Source organism: Sorghum bicolor, chromosome 1 (assembly GCF_000003195.3).
Source record: "Sorghum bicolor cultivar BTx623 chromosome 1, Sorghum_bicolor_NCBIv3, whole genome shotgun sequence".
In the NCBI taxonomy this organism is placed as follows: Eukaryota; Viridiplantae; Streptophyta; class Magnoliopsida; order Poales; family Poaceae; genus Sorghum; species Sorghum bicolor.
Genome location: NC_012870.2, coordinates 55588626 through 55607970, shown reverse-complemented (window position 1 = coordinate 55607970; position 19345 = coordinate 55588626). Strand labels below are relative to the sequence as shown.

General features: G+C 42.7%; 2 protein-coding genes and 1 long non-coding RNA gene across 4 annotated transcripts; 2 read left to right on the top strand and 1 right to left on the bottom strand.

Moving 5' to 3' along the window:
• On the bottom strand, positions 1235 to 11863 carry LOC8086287 (synaptotagmin-1). Its single transcript, XM_002464824.2, has 13 exons — positions 11587 to 11863; positions 9899 to 10060; positions 4681 to 4779; positions 4551 to 4601; positions 4332 to 4455; positions 3708 to 3826; positions 3506 to 3607; positions 3358 to 3432; positions 2841 to 2917; positions 2501 to 2747; positions 2056 to 2409; positions 1838 to 1969; positions 1235 to 1631 (listed from the first exon to the last, which is right to left on the bottom strand). Exons 2-13 carry the CDS (start codon positions 10007 to 10009, stop codon positions 1503 to 1505), a joined length of 1620 nt encoding a protein of 539 aa, XP_002464869.1. The 5' UTR covers positions 10010 to 10060; positions 11587 to 11863; the 3' UTR covers positions 1235 to 1502.
• LOC110437000 lies at positions 7469 to 7987 on the top strand. The gene is made up of 3 exons (XR_002454980.1): positions 7469 to 7604; positions 7696 to 7814; positions 7897 to 7987. It is a non-coding gene; the product is annotated as an uncharacterized LOC110437000 (long non-coding RNA).
• LOC110431928 (TOM1-like protein 2) lies at positions 15545 to 18447 on the top strand. Of its 2 annotated transcripts, none has more exons than XM_021451749.1 (4): positions 15545 to 15700; positions 16320 to 16876; positions 17208 to 17477; positions 17776 to 18447. In XM_021451749.1, the coding sequence occupies exons 2-4, from the start codon at positions 16358 to 16360 to the stop codon at positions 18184 to 18186; spliced, it is 1200 nt and encodes a 399-aa protein (XP_021307424.1). In that variant the 5' UTR covers positions 15545 to 15700; positions 16320 to 16357; the 3' UTR covers positions 18187 to 18447. The 2 variants fall into 2 exon arrangements, with proteins under 2 accessions (XP_021307424.1, XP_021307425.1); XM_021451750.1 differs by having other exon boundaries at positions 15553 to 15708.

Here is a 19345-nt window from a genome sequence, read left to right as displayed (position 1 = left end):
CTGGGGAGGGCCTCCCACCGATCTGGCGATGACGAGCATTGGCTGAAGAGAGAGAAGCAGGGGAGAGAGGGATGAAGGGAGCAAAGGGAGAGGGCAGAGCAGACGCCGCCGGCGAAGAAGAAGAAGAACTCCGGCGGTGCTGGGCTTCAACGCAGTCCTGGCCGGGGCGGCGCGGCCGCGACGCTTGGCGTCGGTCCCGGCGTGGCTGGGTGAGACGGCAGTGCGACCCGGCGGCGGCGGCGCTAGAGGAGCCGTGCGACGGTGCCGAGCGTTGGGGGAGCTGCAACCGGGCGGTGGGGGAGCGGGAGGCGCCAGCACCACGGCTCGTTGTCGTCTCGCCCGTTCTGCCCCCTCCTGACACTAGCACCAGCGCCGCATAGAATGGGTTGAAGAGAGAGAAGGACGCATTTCTGCGTCTTGTTTGGGCTGCTACCCAAAATGCGTCCTGTGTTTGGGTCGGCCGTTGGAGTCCGTTTCTGGTAGGCAAAGTACTATGCGTAACGTATTTTTGGGTCTAGGTAGCATTGTTGGAGTCAGTCTAAAGCATACCATATTATATGTTCACTGTGTAGATCTACTAATGCGGAGTCCAACAAAATTAGATTTTTCATTTTATGATTCTTTTGTGATTTACTATGATTTTTTAAAGATTCAATAAAAATAAATAAATAAATAAGGAAAAAGACAAAACTATCATTACTGTAGCAAACCCACCGTACAAAACTGCTTGAGGGGGTTATTTGACCAGTTTTGAAAAGTTCGGAGGTAGAAAAATCTAGTTTTATAGTTCAGGCGGTAAAGTAGTCCATTCTATATAGTTAAGAGGGCTATGTAGACTTTTTTCTTTATTTCTCTCCTGGTCTGTACCTTGCATTGTCGGTAGTTTATTTCTCTCCTCTGTCAGGGGCTTCTGTAAAGATGAAACTCAACATGTTTCTACACTCTTTGAAGTAGAGAAATCAATAGATCTAGATCACTTTCATGGTTTATTTTTATCCTTACTGTAAAAGCATGTTAGGCTTAACCTTAACGGGGCTGTCATTCTATCAAGATTTAATTGCAACCAAATCTTTCCATGAAGGTGTACTTGCTAAATGATTGCATGTTACACACTTTTTCCAGTATATGATCAGGGAATTCTAATTGGCCAGAGTTTGCAAGTTCATCGTTAGGATTGAAGCATTTCAGTATAGCACGCACATGCTAAATGGTCATTTAAGATACCAACGAAACATTTGGAGCGTGCTGCGAATTCTCGACATTCCGGAATGCTGTGTGTTTGTATTGTCCTTCTTTAGTCCAGAATAAGCTCAGTTCCGTTCCAGGGATCACATGCCTACATAGTATTTCTAGTAAATCTGAGCAATTAAAAGGGGGAAAAAAATCTCAACAGATGTCTGCAAACAAAAGGAATATCTACATGAGCTCAATTACAGGTATCCGCAAACTCAGTACACGAACATTCATATGTATACCACATCATGCATTCTTGCTCTTCCTGTCTAGGAAGTTCTCCACTGCAACTCAATTTGGATCTGACCATTTTTTGAGTCTATGAGATGGTACTTCTCATTAATTCTCTTGTTACTGATCACGTCTGCAAGGCTGACATCAATGTAGCCCAAAGTTTCCTGGATCAACAAAATACAGGCATCAGGATAAAAGATACTGATATTTTATGCCTTCAGATGATCCACCATTAGAATTCTCTCTACATGCTACAGGACAGCAGTTCAAAAAAAAAAGAGGGGGGGGGGATTACTAATCTTATAGCTAACAGTCACCAGGTACAGTAGATTAGTAAGTTATTAAATGGACGATAAGAATTCCATTCTACCTTGCCATATATCAGCCCTTTCTTCGGGGCTTTACTTAGGACTTCAACATGTAGTTTATCATTTACAGGAGGCTCCTCGCACACAAACTCGAATTCATCCACCCATCGTGGATCCCTATTCTTCTTGATGACCTAGCACAGGGGGTGAAAGGTAAATAAAGAGAGAGCTCAATCAGTCATTCCATGAAATTATAAAGCATAATTGGTTTACATAATACCTTTGTTTTCTTCTCTTCGCCTTTGAAAATTATTTTTGCATAGGGGTTTGTATGGTGCTTCCCCTCAAGATCTTTGGCTTCATGAACAATAACAAAAAGCAATCCACCGCCAGCTGGAGTGCCATCTGGAGCTTTTTCTATCACATTGGTACCCTCTGTATCTTCTATCTCGCCATCTTCTTCCTTGAAAGGTTTGTATGTGAGCTCTAGAGTAAGCTGGCCACGAGACTTCTCATTTTGTACATCATTTGGATCCATGGTCTTAAGCAAGTTGAGGGTAGTAACTTTAGTCTCCTCAGGTGGGAGGTCTTTCAGTAGGACCATGTTCATTCCCATCTTTTCATGTTTCCCAACCTATAAGTAACAGCAAAAATAACTGCACATTCTTTGCTAATATGTCGGAAGAAAACTACAGAAGCTTTAAATAAGACGAAGCAAGTCATGCCTGTTCCCAGTCGAAGACATTAACTTCAAGAGCCTGGTTTTCTGGATCAGTCACTACAAACTTAAAATCTTCATTCCACTCTGGATTGAGATTGCTGCGCTTTACAGTAGTCTTCTTGGATGGAAGCTTATCATCTGACATTTTAAGTTTCACATATGGGTCTGATTTACCCAGCAGATCCTTCTTTCGCAAATTTTGGGCTCTTATGACCTTCACAAGTAGAATTCCAACAGGCTTTTTTGATGCTCTGGGAATTTGAAAACCATTAGCAATACTCCTCTGTCATCAGATCTAGGTTTTGATGTACACAAACCAAAACAGAAAAAGTGCTAAAAATTACTTTGAGGGGTCCATTATAGGTACTTCTAGTGTCTTCGGCCACAAATACATGATTGCGACTTGCTTCTTGATGGTCTCCTGCAAATAAGGAAGGATATCATTACAAAAGGAGTTAACTGGACTGAAAGGAGTGATCGAGTGAATTAGATACCACACAGCACTTCCACAGTGAAGAGCAGGCTAGACACTATAGATGGATAACACTTAAGTCTAAATCCAGGTGACCAACCATCAAATCATAGCAATGCTGCTTTTGGCACAAAGATGCACATGTGTTTAAATGCATGCAGGCAAATAGCAAGAACATGCCAAATAATTATATTAATAGTTTGATGTGAATGTTAAGATGTTTGTAATAACCCATCTATGATTTCTTTTCAGAAAGAAAACATTCATGGAAGTGCAACTTAAGCCTTTACTATGTTCAGAAAATTTAATGAAAACATTTAGTTCACAACGAAGTGTGACAAATGGACAAACTTTCACATGAGAATATTTAGAACAGTAGTCAGGAATACCTGGACAAATCTGTAAAGACCAGGAATAGCCATTACATCAGCTCCAAGAATCTTTAGCCCAAAGTCAACATGTGGCTGCAAAACTAATCACGTTAGCATAGAAGTGGTGCACTAGGATAATTCAAACACCTGCAATCAGTTACCATACCTTCTCCATTAGCGAGACAAGGATTTTTGCAAAGCAAGGAAATGTAGGCACTAATGGCTTCAGAGTAATACGAGGTAATGCAAAGACTTGTAGATCAACAATCTGAAATATCTCAAAAAAAGAATATTCCACTTGGCTCAATTCAGCATACATTAACTGAAGATCAATTTACCAATTCAGCTTATGAAAGAACAATTCATACCTGGACAGTAGCTTTCAAACCATAAGCCTTTATAACAACTGTGACATTTGGATTTGCAGCCCATTTAAGACATGGTTCCATTATCAACTCTTGCTCCTCTGTGACATAGACTTTCATCCCTGGAAGGAAAATACACGGATGGTTTAAGATACATATTTGCAACACCAGTTGTAAAATTAGAATTACATATAGGCAACATAAGCTTGTGTACGAACAGGGTCTGTTCTCTCACATATATAATGTACGTGGGAAGTGTACATGGGAAAGTGATGTATACACTTCACCCGTTGTAACTAACCAAGCAGAAGACATACTGATTATGACATATCACCAAGGAATGAAATGTTCAATTGTAAACTCGATATATAGCAGCTCATCTAGAACAAAGTTGTAACAGTCTCCACATGACCACATCATCATATCATCAGTAATAGAAAATTGAGCCACCACTATTTTACAAATAGAGTTAAATCGACTACTGAAAATAAAGAAGCAACATATAGGACACATAAGTCATGCACAAGCACAATATCTTGTATTTAACAAACATTCTAATTCACAGTAAACTATGTGGAATACATGTGCATACATGTAAGGGAAACATAAGGATGCAACACTGCTGACCTTGAAAGGTGGGTGGTAGACTACCCAAAGTAAGTGTTTCAAACTCAACAGAGTCTATCTTATACTTTGCAGTATTCTCAGCAATAATTGGCTTTGCGATATCCTGTGCAGTTCTGCAGATAGCCTACAAGATAATAAAAAAAAAACACAAAGCATAACAAATTCAATGTCAACAAAAACTAATGAGTTCTATCTCATAACAAATGAAAAGGCAGGTACCTTGTCAAGATAAGGCCACATCAATTCCAAAAACCTGTTCAGCCAATCAATCTGGAGACAAGAAAATGAGAATCTTAGAGTACAGCTAGGATCAATATAGTTTCTTTCTAGTTTATTTTAAGGAGCATACTCTATCATAGTCGGGATTCTTGACCCACAGTGGAATTTCAGGAAGGATGCCCTCCAAAGATTTTGAATCATATTCCACAAGCGGGCGAACTTTGACATCCTGACAAAGTAGGGAGAAAGAAAATCATCCCCATGACCCCATATATTATTGGGTTTAACTTCAGACATAGAAGATACGTTGCAAGCAGAAGCAAGCAAAAAAGAAACAGATGGTGTATGACAAAATTCAGCAGATTAAATGACTTGCTGACATCCTCACAAATACTCAAAACAGACCATGCCACATAATAATGCATAAGCTCTAAACTGACCACTGAGAAAAGAAGTCAAGGATAAACACTGCATCATATGATTTCTCTAGGGTGTAGGCCTCCATTTTTCTTCATAAAATGGCCCTTTCCTGGGTGCATGCAACATGTGCAAGGTTCGGCTAGGCGTCAACTAGGCGGCGATTAGGCGCGGAGTCGGCGCGTAGGCGGGCGCGAGCGCGAGCGCGGCCAAATCGGAGAGGCGAGCGCGAGCGCGGCCAAATCGGAGAGGCGAGCGCGAGCGCGAGCGCGCCAAATCTCCCGCGCCAAATCGGCGAGCGCGGCCAAATCCCGCACGGCCAGGCGCGCGCGCGGCCACGAAACGGAGGCGCGGGAGAATAGAAGGGAGCGCGGCGACCTCCCTGCTCCTCCAATCTCTTCCCCTGCTCCTCCATTCTCTTCCCCTGCTCTGCTGCTCATCCCAGAGGCGCCCCCCGCTGGTCCTGCTCCTCCTCCCGCCGGTCCTGCTCCTCCCCTGCTCCTCCAAGTTCGTCCCCTGCTCTTCCCCGACGTGCCGCCGCTGCCCTGCTCGTCCTCGACTGGAAGTCTGGAACACCTCCCCGCCGGCCACCCCAAGTCCCCAAGGTGAGCTCCCTTCCCTCCCAGCTCCTCCCCTGCTCATCTCCCCTCTTCGCTCTTTGCTGTTTGTTCAGTAGCATGCACATTAGCTGCTGCTCTTCTCAGCTGTTTCATTTGTTATTGTTAGTGTGTAATAGACTAATAGGGTGTGCTATGTGCATGCTGCTGCAATCGGTAGGATGTCGACAGAACATCCTGAACCAGCAGTGCCAAATAATCTCCTCAAAAGGAACTCAGATGATGTTGGATGGGAATATGGTGTTCTTGTTGATGCTAGCAACAAGGACAAGGTGAAGTGCAAGCTCTGTGACAAGGAGATGAGAGGAGGGATTTATAGGCTGAAGGAGCATTTGGCTCATGAAGGAAAGAATGTGAAGAAATGCCCAGCAAGAACACAACAGGCTATGGAGGCTAAAGAGAAGTGCAAGAAGGCACTAGCTGATGCAAAAAGAAAGAGGGAGGAGAAGACTGTTCGTGAGCTAGAAATTAGAGAGGAAGTTCATGTCTCTAGGGTTGGTGGAGATTCTGATGAAGTCACCTGTGTTGGAAGTTCAGAGCCCCACAAATTAGGACCCATCGACAAATGGACACGTGTTATTGATCCTAAAGCAAAAGCAGCTGATTCTTTCAAGCAACAACAGCTGAACAAGGGTCTTTGGAATGAAAGAACCAATGAGGTGCACAAGTACATTGCAAAATGGGCCTATACACATGGTAAATTGCTAGTATACTATGCTGTTTTTACATTTCGAAGTTCATTAGATGTTTTTTCCTGTACAGAACACTAATTATGCTTCTTTTCAATGTTGTGTTGGCAGCTATTGCTTTCAATGCACTTGATAATGATGAGTTCAAGCAAATGTGTGAAGCAATTGGACAGTTTGGTCCAGGTTATGTACCTCCAACTCAGAATGCACTGCGAGGGAAGTTGCTGGAAGACGAATATGAAAGAACAAAGAGTTTGCTGCAGGAGCGTGAAGCCGAGAAGATGAAAAATGGTTGCTCTATTATGACTGATGCTTGGTCAGATAGGAAGAGGAGAAGCATAATGAATGTGTGCACCAATTGTGCTGAGGGAACCTCCTTCATCAGCTCTAAGGAGATGTCAGATGTCTCACATACCAGTGAGCTCATCTTTGAACTTGTGGACAAAGCAATTGAAGAGATTGGTCCAAACAATGTGGTGCAAGTAGTGACTAACAATGCCTCTAACAACATGGGAGCAAAGAGGCTATTGGAAGAGAAGAGACCACACATATTTTGGACATCTTGTGCAGCTCACACAATCAACCTTATGCTGCAAGGAATTGGCAACATGCCTCGGTTCAAGAAAGTGGTTGACCAAGCAAAGTCATTTACCATATTTGCCTATGGCCACACAAGGACATTGGAGTGCTTGAGATGCTTCACAGAGGGGAAAGAGGTAGTGAGGCCAGGAGTGACTAGGTTTGCTTCAAACTTTCTCACTTTGGCTAGCATGCAAGAGAAGAAGGACCAGTTAAGGAAGATGGTGGTTCATAGTAAGTGGGACACATTGAAGGATGTGAAATCAAAGAAAGGAAAAGAGGCAACAGCAACTATATTGAGTCCAAGCTTTTGGAGGGATGTGAAGCTAACATTGGCTGTTTTTGAGCCATTGGTCAAAGTCCTCCCTTTGGTTGATAGTGATGTGAGACCATCCATGGGTTTCGTTTATGGAGAACTACTAAAGGCAAAGAAACAGATCAAAGATGCCTTTGGAACTGTTGAGGCTCGGTTCAAGGATGTAATTGCTGTTGTTGACAAGAAGATGAATGGAAGACTTGATTCTCCATTGCATTTGACAGCCTATTTGTTGAATCCTCACTATAGCTATAGTGACCCATCAATATTTGATCAGCCCAAAATATCAGAAGGGTTCATAGCTTGTGTTGAGAAATTTTATTACCATGATGAGGACATGCAGCATCAGGCTGCCAACATTGAACTAAAGAAGTTTCAGAACAGAGAAGGACCCTTTAGCTTGCTAGGACTTTTGAAAATTTTGATTACAACCCAGGTAGAGGTACTTCCTGATTCCTAAACAACATGGCTGAAGGTTGTTTGCTGCTGTTTTCTAAACTAATAGAGGTGTTCTTTTTTTATTTCAGCATCATGGTGGAGATTGTATGGATATGAAACACCAGCTTTACAGAAGATGGCTACAAGGATCCTATCTTTGACATCAAGCTCTTCTGGTTGTGAAAGAAATTGGAGTGGGTTTGAAGCGGTTAGTACCTAATATTTCATTTTCAGCAGCATTACAATTAAATTGTAGAAGTAGAACTAAGAATCCTCTTTTTCAATTGTAGATACACACTAAGAAGAGGAATAGGCTTACTACAGCCCGCCTCAACAAGCTGGTGTATATCCAATTCAACTCCAAGCTGCTTAGTAAGAGAGAAAAGATCAAGTCAAAGAAAATCATTGATGTTCTTTTATCTAGTGATACATGTGAAGCTCAAGGTTTTCTCCAAGAAGGTGGGGATGATTGTGCATTGGTTGAATTTAGAGATGGGGAGGAAGATGAGATGGAAGGTACAGGGATACCTTGGTCTGTCATTGGAGAGGCAGTGGGAGCAGATGAACAGCTTGAGAGGCGTAGAAGTGCAAGAGTGAGAGAGCTCTATGAAGGAGAAGAATTTGAGTCTGAAGAAGAAGAGTATGAAGATGAGAATAGGGACTACAGTGAAGAAGAAATATGATATGGACTGCAGCTGTGTCACCTTGTTTATGTGTCTGTGTGCCTTCTTTTATTATTTGTGACTTTGTGAGACCTGAACGAAGAACTATGTGTTTGTGCTGTGCTTTATTTATAAATTGTGTTGTGCACTTCTATTATTGTCCTATCCACTTGTATTGTAATCACCAGCTGGAGGTATGGTGTGCTCATGGATGGGAGGCTGCTGAAATCATCCAGATAAGTCACAATTTAGTGTCCTATCTAGCTGTCTATTGAGTATTGAGTTATTGACTAATACTAGCTGTAAAAATGTGTTGCAGTTGCAGCCATGCAGGAGCTAGGAACAGGCAGGAGTAGGACTCAGGTATGTCTACTGGCACAAATACTGTGAGTCTGTGACTCATACATAGTAGTTATATACATATATATATAGTCAATAGTCATATATATAATATATATATAATTTATGGCTATATTGCCAAAACGCCTAGGAAAACGCCTAGGAGCGCCTAGAACCGAGTACTCCCGACTAGGCGCTAGGCAATGGGTCAGCGCCCCGATTACGCCTAGCGCCTAGCTGAACCTTGAACATGTGCCATCACTAGGCAACACATTAGGCCTAATTTGGAAGCAAGGGGGAGACAAACCCAGGGATGGAATGTCCCCCCATAGTAGAGAACTAAATGACTTATTTAGGAACCCCCCCCCCCCCACCCACCCACCCAAAAAAAAAGGTGCTCTATAAGTAGGGATGGATATTTCTTGATAGGCAACGGATCTAGTGCAAACTCATGTCCCGTGCAAACTGTGCAAACTCTAATCTGGACCACAGGATGTTGATCCAAGGGGCACGGAGAGATTGGGTAATTTTGCACTAAACCGCCCGCTCTTAATCACACTTTTACAAATCCCTCCTTCCACCTCTCTCATGCGCCCCCTTGGATCAACATCCTGCGGTCCAGATTAGAGTTTGCACAGTTCGCACGGGAGATGAGTTTGCACTAGATCCGTTGCCTTCTTGATATCTGTCCATCCCGAAAGGGTAAAAACCCTATATGGATAATCCCTATCTGAATCCGATCATTTAATATCCTTACCGTACCAGAATCTGTATACTTTAAATTCAATTTCTGATATGTATATGGGATAGATATCAAGTTCCAATGTATTTGTATCCGCTTCTGAGATCCAAGAAAAAATATGGGATAAAATACATGATATGGGACAGAATCCAGGATCACCTATATCCATCTCACCATATGTGTCTGATCCGGTTTCATCTCTATCTACAAGTATAAAAGACATGAAAGCCACGTTGCAGATGCATCTATGGAGAGTTTGATAACATTCATCACAATCCACAGGTACATAATACTCATTCCTTACGTCAACAACGCTGATCAGAAGGAACCAGATAATGATGGGATGGACAGGAAAAAGTAAATCATTCATCAATGACCTTGTCATCTTTGTTTCATCTTAACTGCAAGATCTCATATTGTCACCAGATCGTTCGGAAACATATTAGCAAAACTGTTACCAACAATCCCATTATTCATTATACAGCAGCCAGGAGAAATTTGAAATTATATACGGTAAGAATGAAAGAAGAACAAAAGGAAGAGCCCCACCTTGACATCAGCTGGCTGGACATAGATGAAGAGGAAGTACCCAATAACAATGCCAGCCGAGAACCCAAAGCCAAATCCAGTGAAACCAAGAACAGTGCTGATTACACCCATCTTGGATTCCTGCCAGAACCTTCAGACCAAATGCCGGCTTTCAACCAAAAGCTGCAAAACAAACATTAAGAGAGGATATAGTCAATCGAAATTTGCACTCATGAAAAAGAAAACAAAACAAAAACATTTCACTTTGCTAAATTGTGAGGATACAACTTGAGTGATAAAACAATACAGTATAAAACAACACCTAGATCATAAATCATTGGTCAAACATATTTATATGGATTCTCCCAAGCAGGAAATCAACTTCCAACATTAGAATTAGAAACTATTAGAATTAGAAACTAAAGGAGCCATCAATAAAGCTTCTCACCAGCTACGAAAGTAATGCTTTACAACACATCAAAAGAACAGCATCAGAACTGTTTAAAAATGCAGTGAAAGTGACAAGCAAGTAGCTGATAATTAAACAATAGCAATAAAGCACCGTGCCAATTCGTTTGATAACATGAATATAAGGACCTTGTGGCAAACAAGAATACTTGAGTTGGCACCATGTTACTGCATGCTATTGAATATTAGTTGAGACGACAGAAGGTGGATACAAATAGTGGAGGAAAATAACATCAAGGGTGGCATGCTGACATCTTTAAAGAGGGTAAGGTTGAAGCTTTAATCTTTGCTTTTGAGGTAGGTTTTAGATTGGATCAGATCAAGAGTGGTGGTCTGGTGGACTTTAAAGATATGAAAAAGTGTGCAATAGTTCAATGGAAAAGTCAATAACCGAAAGGGATATCTTTACCTTTAAGGCCTGTTTGGTTCCCCTTGCTAAACTTTAGCCAGCTAAACTTTAGTCACTTTATAGTAGCTAAACTTCAAAACACACTGACTAAAAGGAGCTAAAATAGTTTAGTCTCACTAGTCACCCAAGAGTAGCTAAAATAATTTAAGCTGGCTAAAATTTAGCAAGGGGAACCAAACAGGGCCTGTGTTAACCAAAATGCAATGTATGTTTCAGGAAGGAAAAAAAAAAGGTTGGGTCCAACTTAAGGACCAGAATCATGAATCGGATCACAACATTTTCAGCCAGGACGATTCAAGAATCACAGGTTTCAGGCATTCCCTGAACAGAAACTCTCAATGTTAAAGGGAGAAAATTGTTTTCCATTCGAAGGAAAAAAAATGTTTGAATGGACAACAAAACACTGGCAGTCTATAGATTTGAGCATGCTTATTCCTGGCTATACCCTATGAATTACACAATGCGTTAAGAATCAAGTTATAGGGTTGTAGCGCAAAAAAAATAATAACGAGAACTGCATCGCTTTAACTGACAAATTCTGAAAGATCTAAACAAACAGAGCAATGCCTCCAACCAGTAGGCGGCTTTATCGGCCATTCCTCCCACGCCTTGTTCTCGCGAGCCGACACGGGTCGAAATCACTAGCGCGCCCGCGCGCGCGCGAGAGAGAGAAGACCAGGTCGAACCTACGCAAGCAGGTTCGAGGGCAATAACCCCACGAATCCAGACCGCTAACCCTAGGATCCAATCGAGGTTGAGACCCAGGCGGCGGCGGCGGCGGCGGAGAAACCCGGGTGCGGAACCGAAATGAACGGGGGAGTGAGAGACGAACCAGCGAGGCGAGGCTTGCTAATCCCGCGATCCGTTAGGAAGGCGAGGCCATGGAACGGAATGCTCCTCGGGGTCGGCACTGCTCAGATTTCAGAATTTGGTCTGGCCGGCGGGGCGGAGGTGGGGAATTGGGGAGGAGGAGCAGAGCAGAGCAGAGCAGAGCAGAGGAATCGAATCCGACGGCTTCGGGCCTCGCCTCGGCTCGGCTCGGCATTCACTCCGTTCCATCATGGGTTCTGGGGGGAGCACACAAGTGGCCAACTGGCCAAGTGCTCTCTCTCTCTCATCGGTACACGCTGGTGAGAGAGGAGAAGATCTTCTCCTTTGGCTCTTTTCCCTCGGGCCGTGGACCGTGTGATTGTGTCGGAAATTGACGTGCGGGGCAACGGCCCAGTGCCCACTCTTTTGGACCGTTGGACGTGGCGTGTCGACGTCCGTGTGCCCTCTGCGTCACGAGGTCACGAAATCGACACTTCCACGGCCAGAAAAAATGGTCTGTATAACGCGGTCTCCAATAACACAACCCAAATCCAAATTAGGTCCTCTACAGTGTTTTAGGTACTCAAAACATCCTCTAACAGCAGAGCCAAACACGAAACGCATTTTGAGTCGCAGCCCATGCGAAACGCAAATATGCGTCACCACGGAGAGACGACGCAAACCTTTGCGCTCGTAGTGGTGGGCCCGTGGCGAGACGAGGAGCAGCCGGCGCTTCCGGCAGGTCCACGGCGGCGCGGTCGACGCAGGCAGGCGCAACCGCGGCAGGAAGCCGCCAGCGTGGCCAGTAGTAGGTGAGGAGAGGAGAGGGTGGCTGGATCTTGCAACAGGTGGGTGCTGCTCGCAGTGGGGACCGAAGCGGCTCGTGCGCAAACGAAGGAGCTGGCGTCGGGACGCTGCTGGAGCTTGTCTGCGCACCTCGCCGGAACTCGCTTCGGAGCTGGCACTCGTTGGCCTGAGCTCGCACCGAAGCTGGTACTCGGTGGCCTGCGGGAAAGACGGAGGAGCTGCAGCATCGGACGAAGGAAACTGGGGTCTTCTTTTGAGTTTGCCGTTGGAGAAAAAGAGATATGGATGCGTGACTCTATTCCTGTAGGTGACCTAAATGATGGAATAGGTCTTGGATTTACCTCGTGGCTGTTGAAGATAGTCTAAGGCCTTGTCTCTGCGTCACGAGTCACGAAATCGACACTTCGACGGCCAGAAATTGGTCTGTATAAATCCGAAGTGCCGAAGTAACTGAAAACTTCTTACGAATTTAAGGTCAGCTTAGCTTCATTACTAAAGTCGTTTTTTTTAGAAAATAATTTTATGAATAATTTTCTAGTTAAAGCTGAGCTATTTTGAAAAAGTTATTTGATAAGAAAAAAGTTTTATGTTCTGTATTGCTAAATCCAGCACCTACCTTTTGCTCAGACTTGCTCGGTTTCCATGACACCAGCCCATACACTGACGACACCTAGGACCTATCCGGCATCAGGAATGCCACCAAAGAAAGCCCAAACTAATAATAGGCAAGTCGGATGGTCTTTTTTTTTCAAAGTACACCGAACATAAGAGCATGACATGAGAGATTCAATAAGACTTGGCAATTTGATCTAAGATTTATGTTCTCGCATGCACTTCGTTCTGTAGTAAGGCGAGTGGGTCGTGGCACTGGTGCGCAAGGACACTAACTACTAATAGTGTATGATGTGTGGATGGGGTGTGCGAGGAGACAGGATGTGCATGCCACCGGGGGAGGGACTAGTGATCAACTAGGCGACCATGGCATCGAGTGACACCATCCCTTGCTTTAGTCGCATCTGTCTAGACAAAGTGAATATGGAATAGAATCTCGGCCTCTAGTCAATAGAAAAGGTTAAAATGGTCATTCTCAGTAAAAGCTTAATCGACATGTATCGCAACAACATTTGTAGCTAATGGACATGACGACAATGAGGTAGATGGGTGCGAAAAAAAATAAAGTGGTAGCGTAAAAGATAAATCAACTTTTTTTAGTGGTGAGAGTGGAATTTGAAACTTTTATTTTTTTGGCTGGTGAAGAGTTGGCTCAAACTCTTTTAGGTTGAGGGAAAATCAGAGTATACTAAAAGAACACTAAGTGCACGCCTTACTGCAATAGTTTATGGTAAACTATGTTCACTAAAATTAGACATTGAATTCACCCTCTCTTGTATGTTCACAGGACTTGAGAGCCACCGCGACCATTAGATGTGGACGATGGACACGAGTTGGGGGGCACACCTTCTTGCTCCCCTCACTAGGCTTGATTGTGGCGAGGCGCAATTAGCGGTGCAGAGCATAACAAGGCAGCTCAACGCACAACATTGAGCCATGAGCGCCCCGGATGAACAAGGCATTACATGGACATGCTATGTCCTTGGATATAAATGAGATCATAATCATCTCAACGTGTTTCTAATAGTTTCTTTGATGCTTCGGAGAAATTGTTTCCTTAGATCTTGTTTGATACAACTCTGTTTTATTGGTGTAATAGTTCTTTTTTGCTTCAGTTCCACAAGCAGCTCCAGTTGTAGGGTTAAAGCTATTTTGGAAAGAATGATAAAATAACTTCTCATAGTAGATCTAGAAGAATAAGGTGGGAGAAGCTAGTATTTTTAGCTCCATATAACATTCATCCCTCTTTGAGACTGGATTTTAAGGAACTCTACTTGAGAGTTGTTTTATATTAACTTGTTCGCGGAAAAAACAAAAGGCTGCCGGAGAAGTTGTGCCAAAAGAGACATTCAAAAGAACTCGATTTCCCTCTCTTATTAGCCACTTCAAACTTGTTTAACTAGCACCTTAATCCTTCCTACTTACTTCGATTCAATTTATAAAACATTTAGTGCGCATTAAGCAAAGTCAAACTCTATAATTTACGACCGATAATTTATCATTGTTATCCAAACTTACTATTAGGTTTATAATCAAATATAAAATCATAAATTAATAATCACAAGTAAAACAAATGAACAGTCAAAATATAATTTAAAAGACTATGCCCTATCAGAAGACATCTTATAAACTAGATCAAACAAGAGGATGAAGTAGAGTAGTTGGGACTTGCGATTGGACTAAGGGTACTCTCAACCTTTCTATAGTAATCCCCACAAAAAAAATCTTTCAACTAAATAAAATAGTGGCAGGGCATTTGAATTAAGGAAAAAAAGAAGAAAATAGTTTATTACATAAGAAATACTCTCTTCATATCAAATTATAAGTTATTCCAAGAATATTGGAGAATCAAATCATCTTAACTTTGACCAAATTTATATGGTAAGATAATAATATTTCTAGTGTCAACTTAGTATCATTACATTCTTTATTAATTATATTAGTATACCTATTTGATATTATAAATTTTTGTAATTCTCTCTATAATTTTGGTTAAAGTTGAGATGCTTTGACTCTCCAACATTCTTGGAAATGGAGAGAGTAAGAAATTATGTTTACACTAAAATTGAGATAGAAAGAGATGTGTGATAGTATATATAATAGAAAAGAAAAAACATGTGATTAAGTACCAAAGTAAAAAATATTTAGAATAAACCATCTCATGAGAATATGATTTATTTTAGGCCTTGTTTAGATGCGATTTATTTTGGATTTTGACACTGTAGCACTTTCGTTTTTATTTGACAAACATTGTCCAATCATGGAGTAACTAGACTTAAAAGATTCGTCTCGCGATTTACAGGCAAACTGTGTAATTAGCTTTAGTTTTTATCTATATTTAATTCTCTATGCATGTGTCGCAAGATTCGATGTGATAAGATATCTTAAAAAGTTTTTGGTTTTTGCGTGAACTGAACAAGACCTTATTACTTGTACATATGACCTGGCAAGTAGGACTTGCCCTAAGCATGGGCGGAACGTGCGTTGAGTCGCTGCCGCACGAATCTTGAAGAAAAAACTGCTAGCGCACGATGGTGCAGGCGGGACCCAAAACCAAGAGGCACTCGAACTCGACGCGGAGACGGAACTATTCCGTACAACGCGGGTACAGAGTAGAGAGGTCAGAGACTCAGACGAAGGGAAAGTGAGGAGGAAGGGAGGCGATTTTGCGGGCGCCGGTGGTGGAGGAGGAAGCAGTCCTGCGCGGCGGCTGTGAGGTACTCCGGTGCGATCCACTCCTCCTCGTCCCCATATCTCCCACTCGCTGCGATTAGAGAGGTCGTGATGATTTCTTTCCCCCCAAGCCTGGCGCGGCAACGGGAGAAAGTTTAGATGGCTTCTGCTGCCGCGGCTGCTGTGATCTAAGGGCTAGGGTGTAGGGTCAAAGGGAAGGGATTGTGCCAAGGCAATACTCCTGGATTCGATCGAAATTATTACTGGAGCATTTCTTTCCTATGTAGTACTGCTGAGTTAACCAATCCAAGTGCTCTGGCCTTACGACTTATTGGTCGAATCACCGTACCTAGGGTTTCGTTTTCCTAAAATTTGGGCCATAATTCAGCATCGCAGTATAGTGAAAAACAACTCTAGCTGTATAACAAAGGAGCAATCCTGGTTCTAACATCTTCCTAAATGCATAATAAAATATAATATCTTGGGTTCACATAGGTATACTGCCTTCTCTATATGCTTGCTGATATAGGTATACTGCCGTCTGCCTTCTCTATGTGCTTGAGCTTGATTACTACTGCTTGTAGTCACAGTTCATTAATATCAATCGTATCTTTGTTGTCCCATTTTAAGTTCCTAATTACATCACGCTTTACTTGCTTTCAGAATTAGAGTAATCTGGACTGATAAAGCACTCTGGCAAGATGGGCGACAATCTGATGGATAAAGTCAACGCCCTTGGTGAGCGGCTCAAGATAGGCAGTGCAGAAGTTAGCCGCAAGATGTCAGTTGGCGTCAGCAACATGAGTTTCAAGATGAAGGAGTTCTTCCAGGGCCAGAACATGGCGGACAAGATTGTTGATGAAGCCACGTTGGAGACCATGGACACCCCTGATTGGGCTACCAACCTTGAGATATGCGACATGGTGAACACTGACAGGGTCAACAGCATTGAAGTCATCCGGGCCGTCAAGAGAAGAATTATGTTGAAGAATCCACGCGTGCAGTATCTATCTCTCGTCCTGCTTGAGACCATTGTTAAGAACTGCGACAAGGCTTTCTCTGAGATTGCTGCTGAGCGGGTGCTGGATGAGATGGTCAAGCTGATTGATGATCCACAGACTATAGTTAACAACAGAAACAAGGCTCTTATGCTTATTGAAGCATGGGGAGAATCTGGAGATGACCTCCGCTACCTTCCAGTGTATGAAGAAACGTACAAGGTAAATACAAAGTAATGCTCTGCTGTTTAATCAGCTTAGTGCAATTTAACCTGAAACAGTAGCTTCCAACTGAGAAAGCATGCTAAAAAAAACTGATCTAGAAAGCAGCAGATCTAATTATTCTGGTTATGATTGACGTCATAATGTCAGATAGGTTATTGACATGGAATTGCTTTATTCCTGTTATGTACACGAATACCTTATTGATTAATGGTTTACTATGCATTCATAACACAATGTTGTGCCTCACATAATCAGTACTCATGTTGTCAGGCTTGTGGATTTCTCTTACTTGAACTCATGCAGTTATTGCTTTTTGTTTTCTTTGCAGAGCTTAAGATCTAGAGGAATTCGCTTTCCTGGGCGTGATGATGAGAGCCTAGCACCAATATTTACTCCTCCCCGTTCAGTACCTGCGGCTGAACCATATTCTGAGGTAGCACAAGAAGGATATCAGGAAATTCCAGATGAGAATTTTGCTCCTGCTCCAACTCGCACTTCCCCTGCTGTGCAAGTAAATGAGGCTTTTGAGGTGGCTCGTAATAGTGTCGAGCTTCTTTGCACAGTGTTATCTTCCTCTCCTCAAAAAGAGGTTTTACAGGTTAGTTTGTTATTAGTCCCTGTTGATTATGGCTTAGATCAGTTAGTTAATGTCTGTAGTGCATGTTTCGTGCAAAGCATGGTGTTGATGTTTCGTTGACAAATTTATCTAGGATTATACATGAAGAGTTTTTCTTTATTTTCTGATTACTGCAGGCACGTGGCAATATGTGGAATTAATTGAATAGGGACTTCTCCATTATTTCCTATTTGTTTGTCTTATAGATATCTGATTCAATGCTAGATCACTACTGTTCTGTCGTCACATATGTGTTGACCGTACCACATATGTTATGCAGGATGAATTGGCAACCACTCTCGTTCAACAATGCCAACAATGTCAGTACACGATCCAGAGGATCATCGAGACGGCTGGTGATAATGAGGCTCAACTTTTTGAGGCATTGAGCATTCACGAGGAACTGCAGAAGGTCCTGTCCAAGTATGAAAAGCTCAAGGAGCCTGTCTGTGTTGAGCTAGAGCCCGAGCCAGCGATGATTCCAGTTACCGTGGAGCCCGAGGAATCCCCCCGCACTGTGAGCAAAGAAGACGCCCATGTAAGGAAACCAGGAGGTTCTGGAGATCAGTCCAGTCGGGATGACCTGCTGCAGGATCTAGATGACATGATATTTGGTAAGAAAGGTGCTACATCCTCTCATCAGGACACAACTCCCAGAAAGGATAACAAGGACGATTTCATCAGCTTCTAACTGCTAGATATATAATAAACCTGTAACCAGTTCTGAGATTCTGCCTTTCCATCTGTTAGTTGTTGCTGATATGTGGCGTGTGCGTCTTTATCAGTTTTTTTTGGGTTTGTTACTGGGACATGAGTTGCTTGCTGTGTACATAAATGGATGTAGCGGTTTGTGTAATGTAACTGATTGGGAGATATGGCACATGAGTTTCCATACTGGATTCAGAAGCTATGCATTAGACATATATCTTAGATATGCTTGCTTGGTGGATGATCTGTATGCTGAAGCTGCTCCCATGGCATTGCTGCTGTACGTTAGATTTGCAGCTGCTGCATTAAGAACATGTGAACTCCCTCTTTGATCAAACATTGTCGACTTCGGCAGGTATACGCATGGATGCTCAGTATTTTGGTCCTGACAGAAACCTGCGGCTGCTCATGAGAAGAACAAATTGAAGCAACGCGTTTGCAAGCTATCTGCAGTGTATGTGCATGACTGCATATATGTATGCGATTAGAAGAGGTGGAAGAGAGAAACTGAGCTAGGGCGCAAGTGCACACGAGAGTAGAATCTCTGTCCTTTCAAATAAAAAAAGGTTTCGCAAAAAAAAAAAAAAAAGGATTGTCGATGAGAGTAGCACCCCTGTCCCCTCCATTTTTCAAATGTGATAACTGATTAGCTGGTTCTAAACAACATCATCAGATATTTGAAAACGGAGGGAGTGTGCTTTTTTTTTCTACGTTTCCCGTGGCTCTGATGGTTGGCCGTGCTGTTCATATTTCCGCATGCAGTGGCCAGCTAGTTGAGCTAGCTATATGCACATATAATTCATCAGCCGGATCATCATATTTATAATAAACCAAAATGGCATGCAAGCGTGAGTTGGGAGCAGAATCAAAGGGATTACTGATCGTGTGTGCAACTCAGACGAGACATGTGGAGTGATGCTATGCATGATGCCATGATGGATACATGATGATGCCTTTTTCTTGAGTGGGCGACTGAAAAATTGCATTGGGTACGGTGTTGACCACTACAACTGACGTGGAATGTTGGTTGAAAGTTCGCGCGTACGTGTTGGATTGTATGCCCATCACGCCGTCCCGGTCCTTACAACTGACGCGTTCAACGAAACCAAAAAAAAAAAAGGATGAATTCGAAATGTAACAAT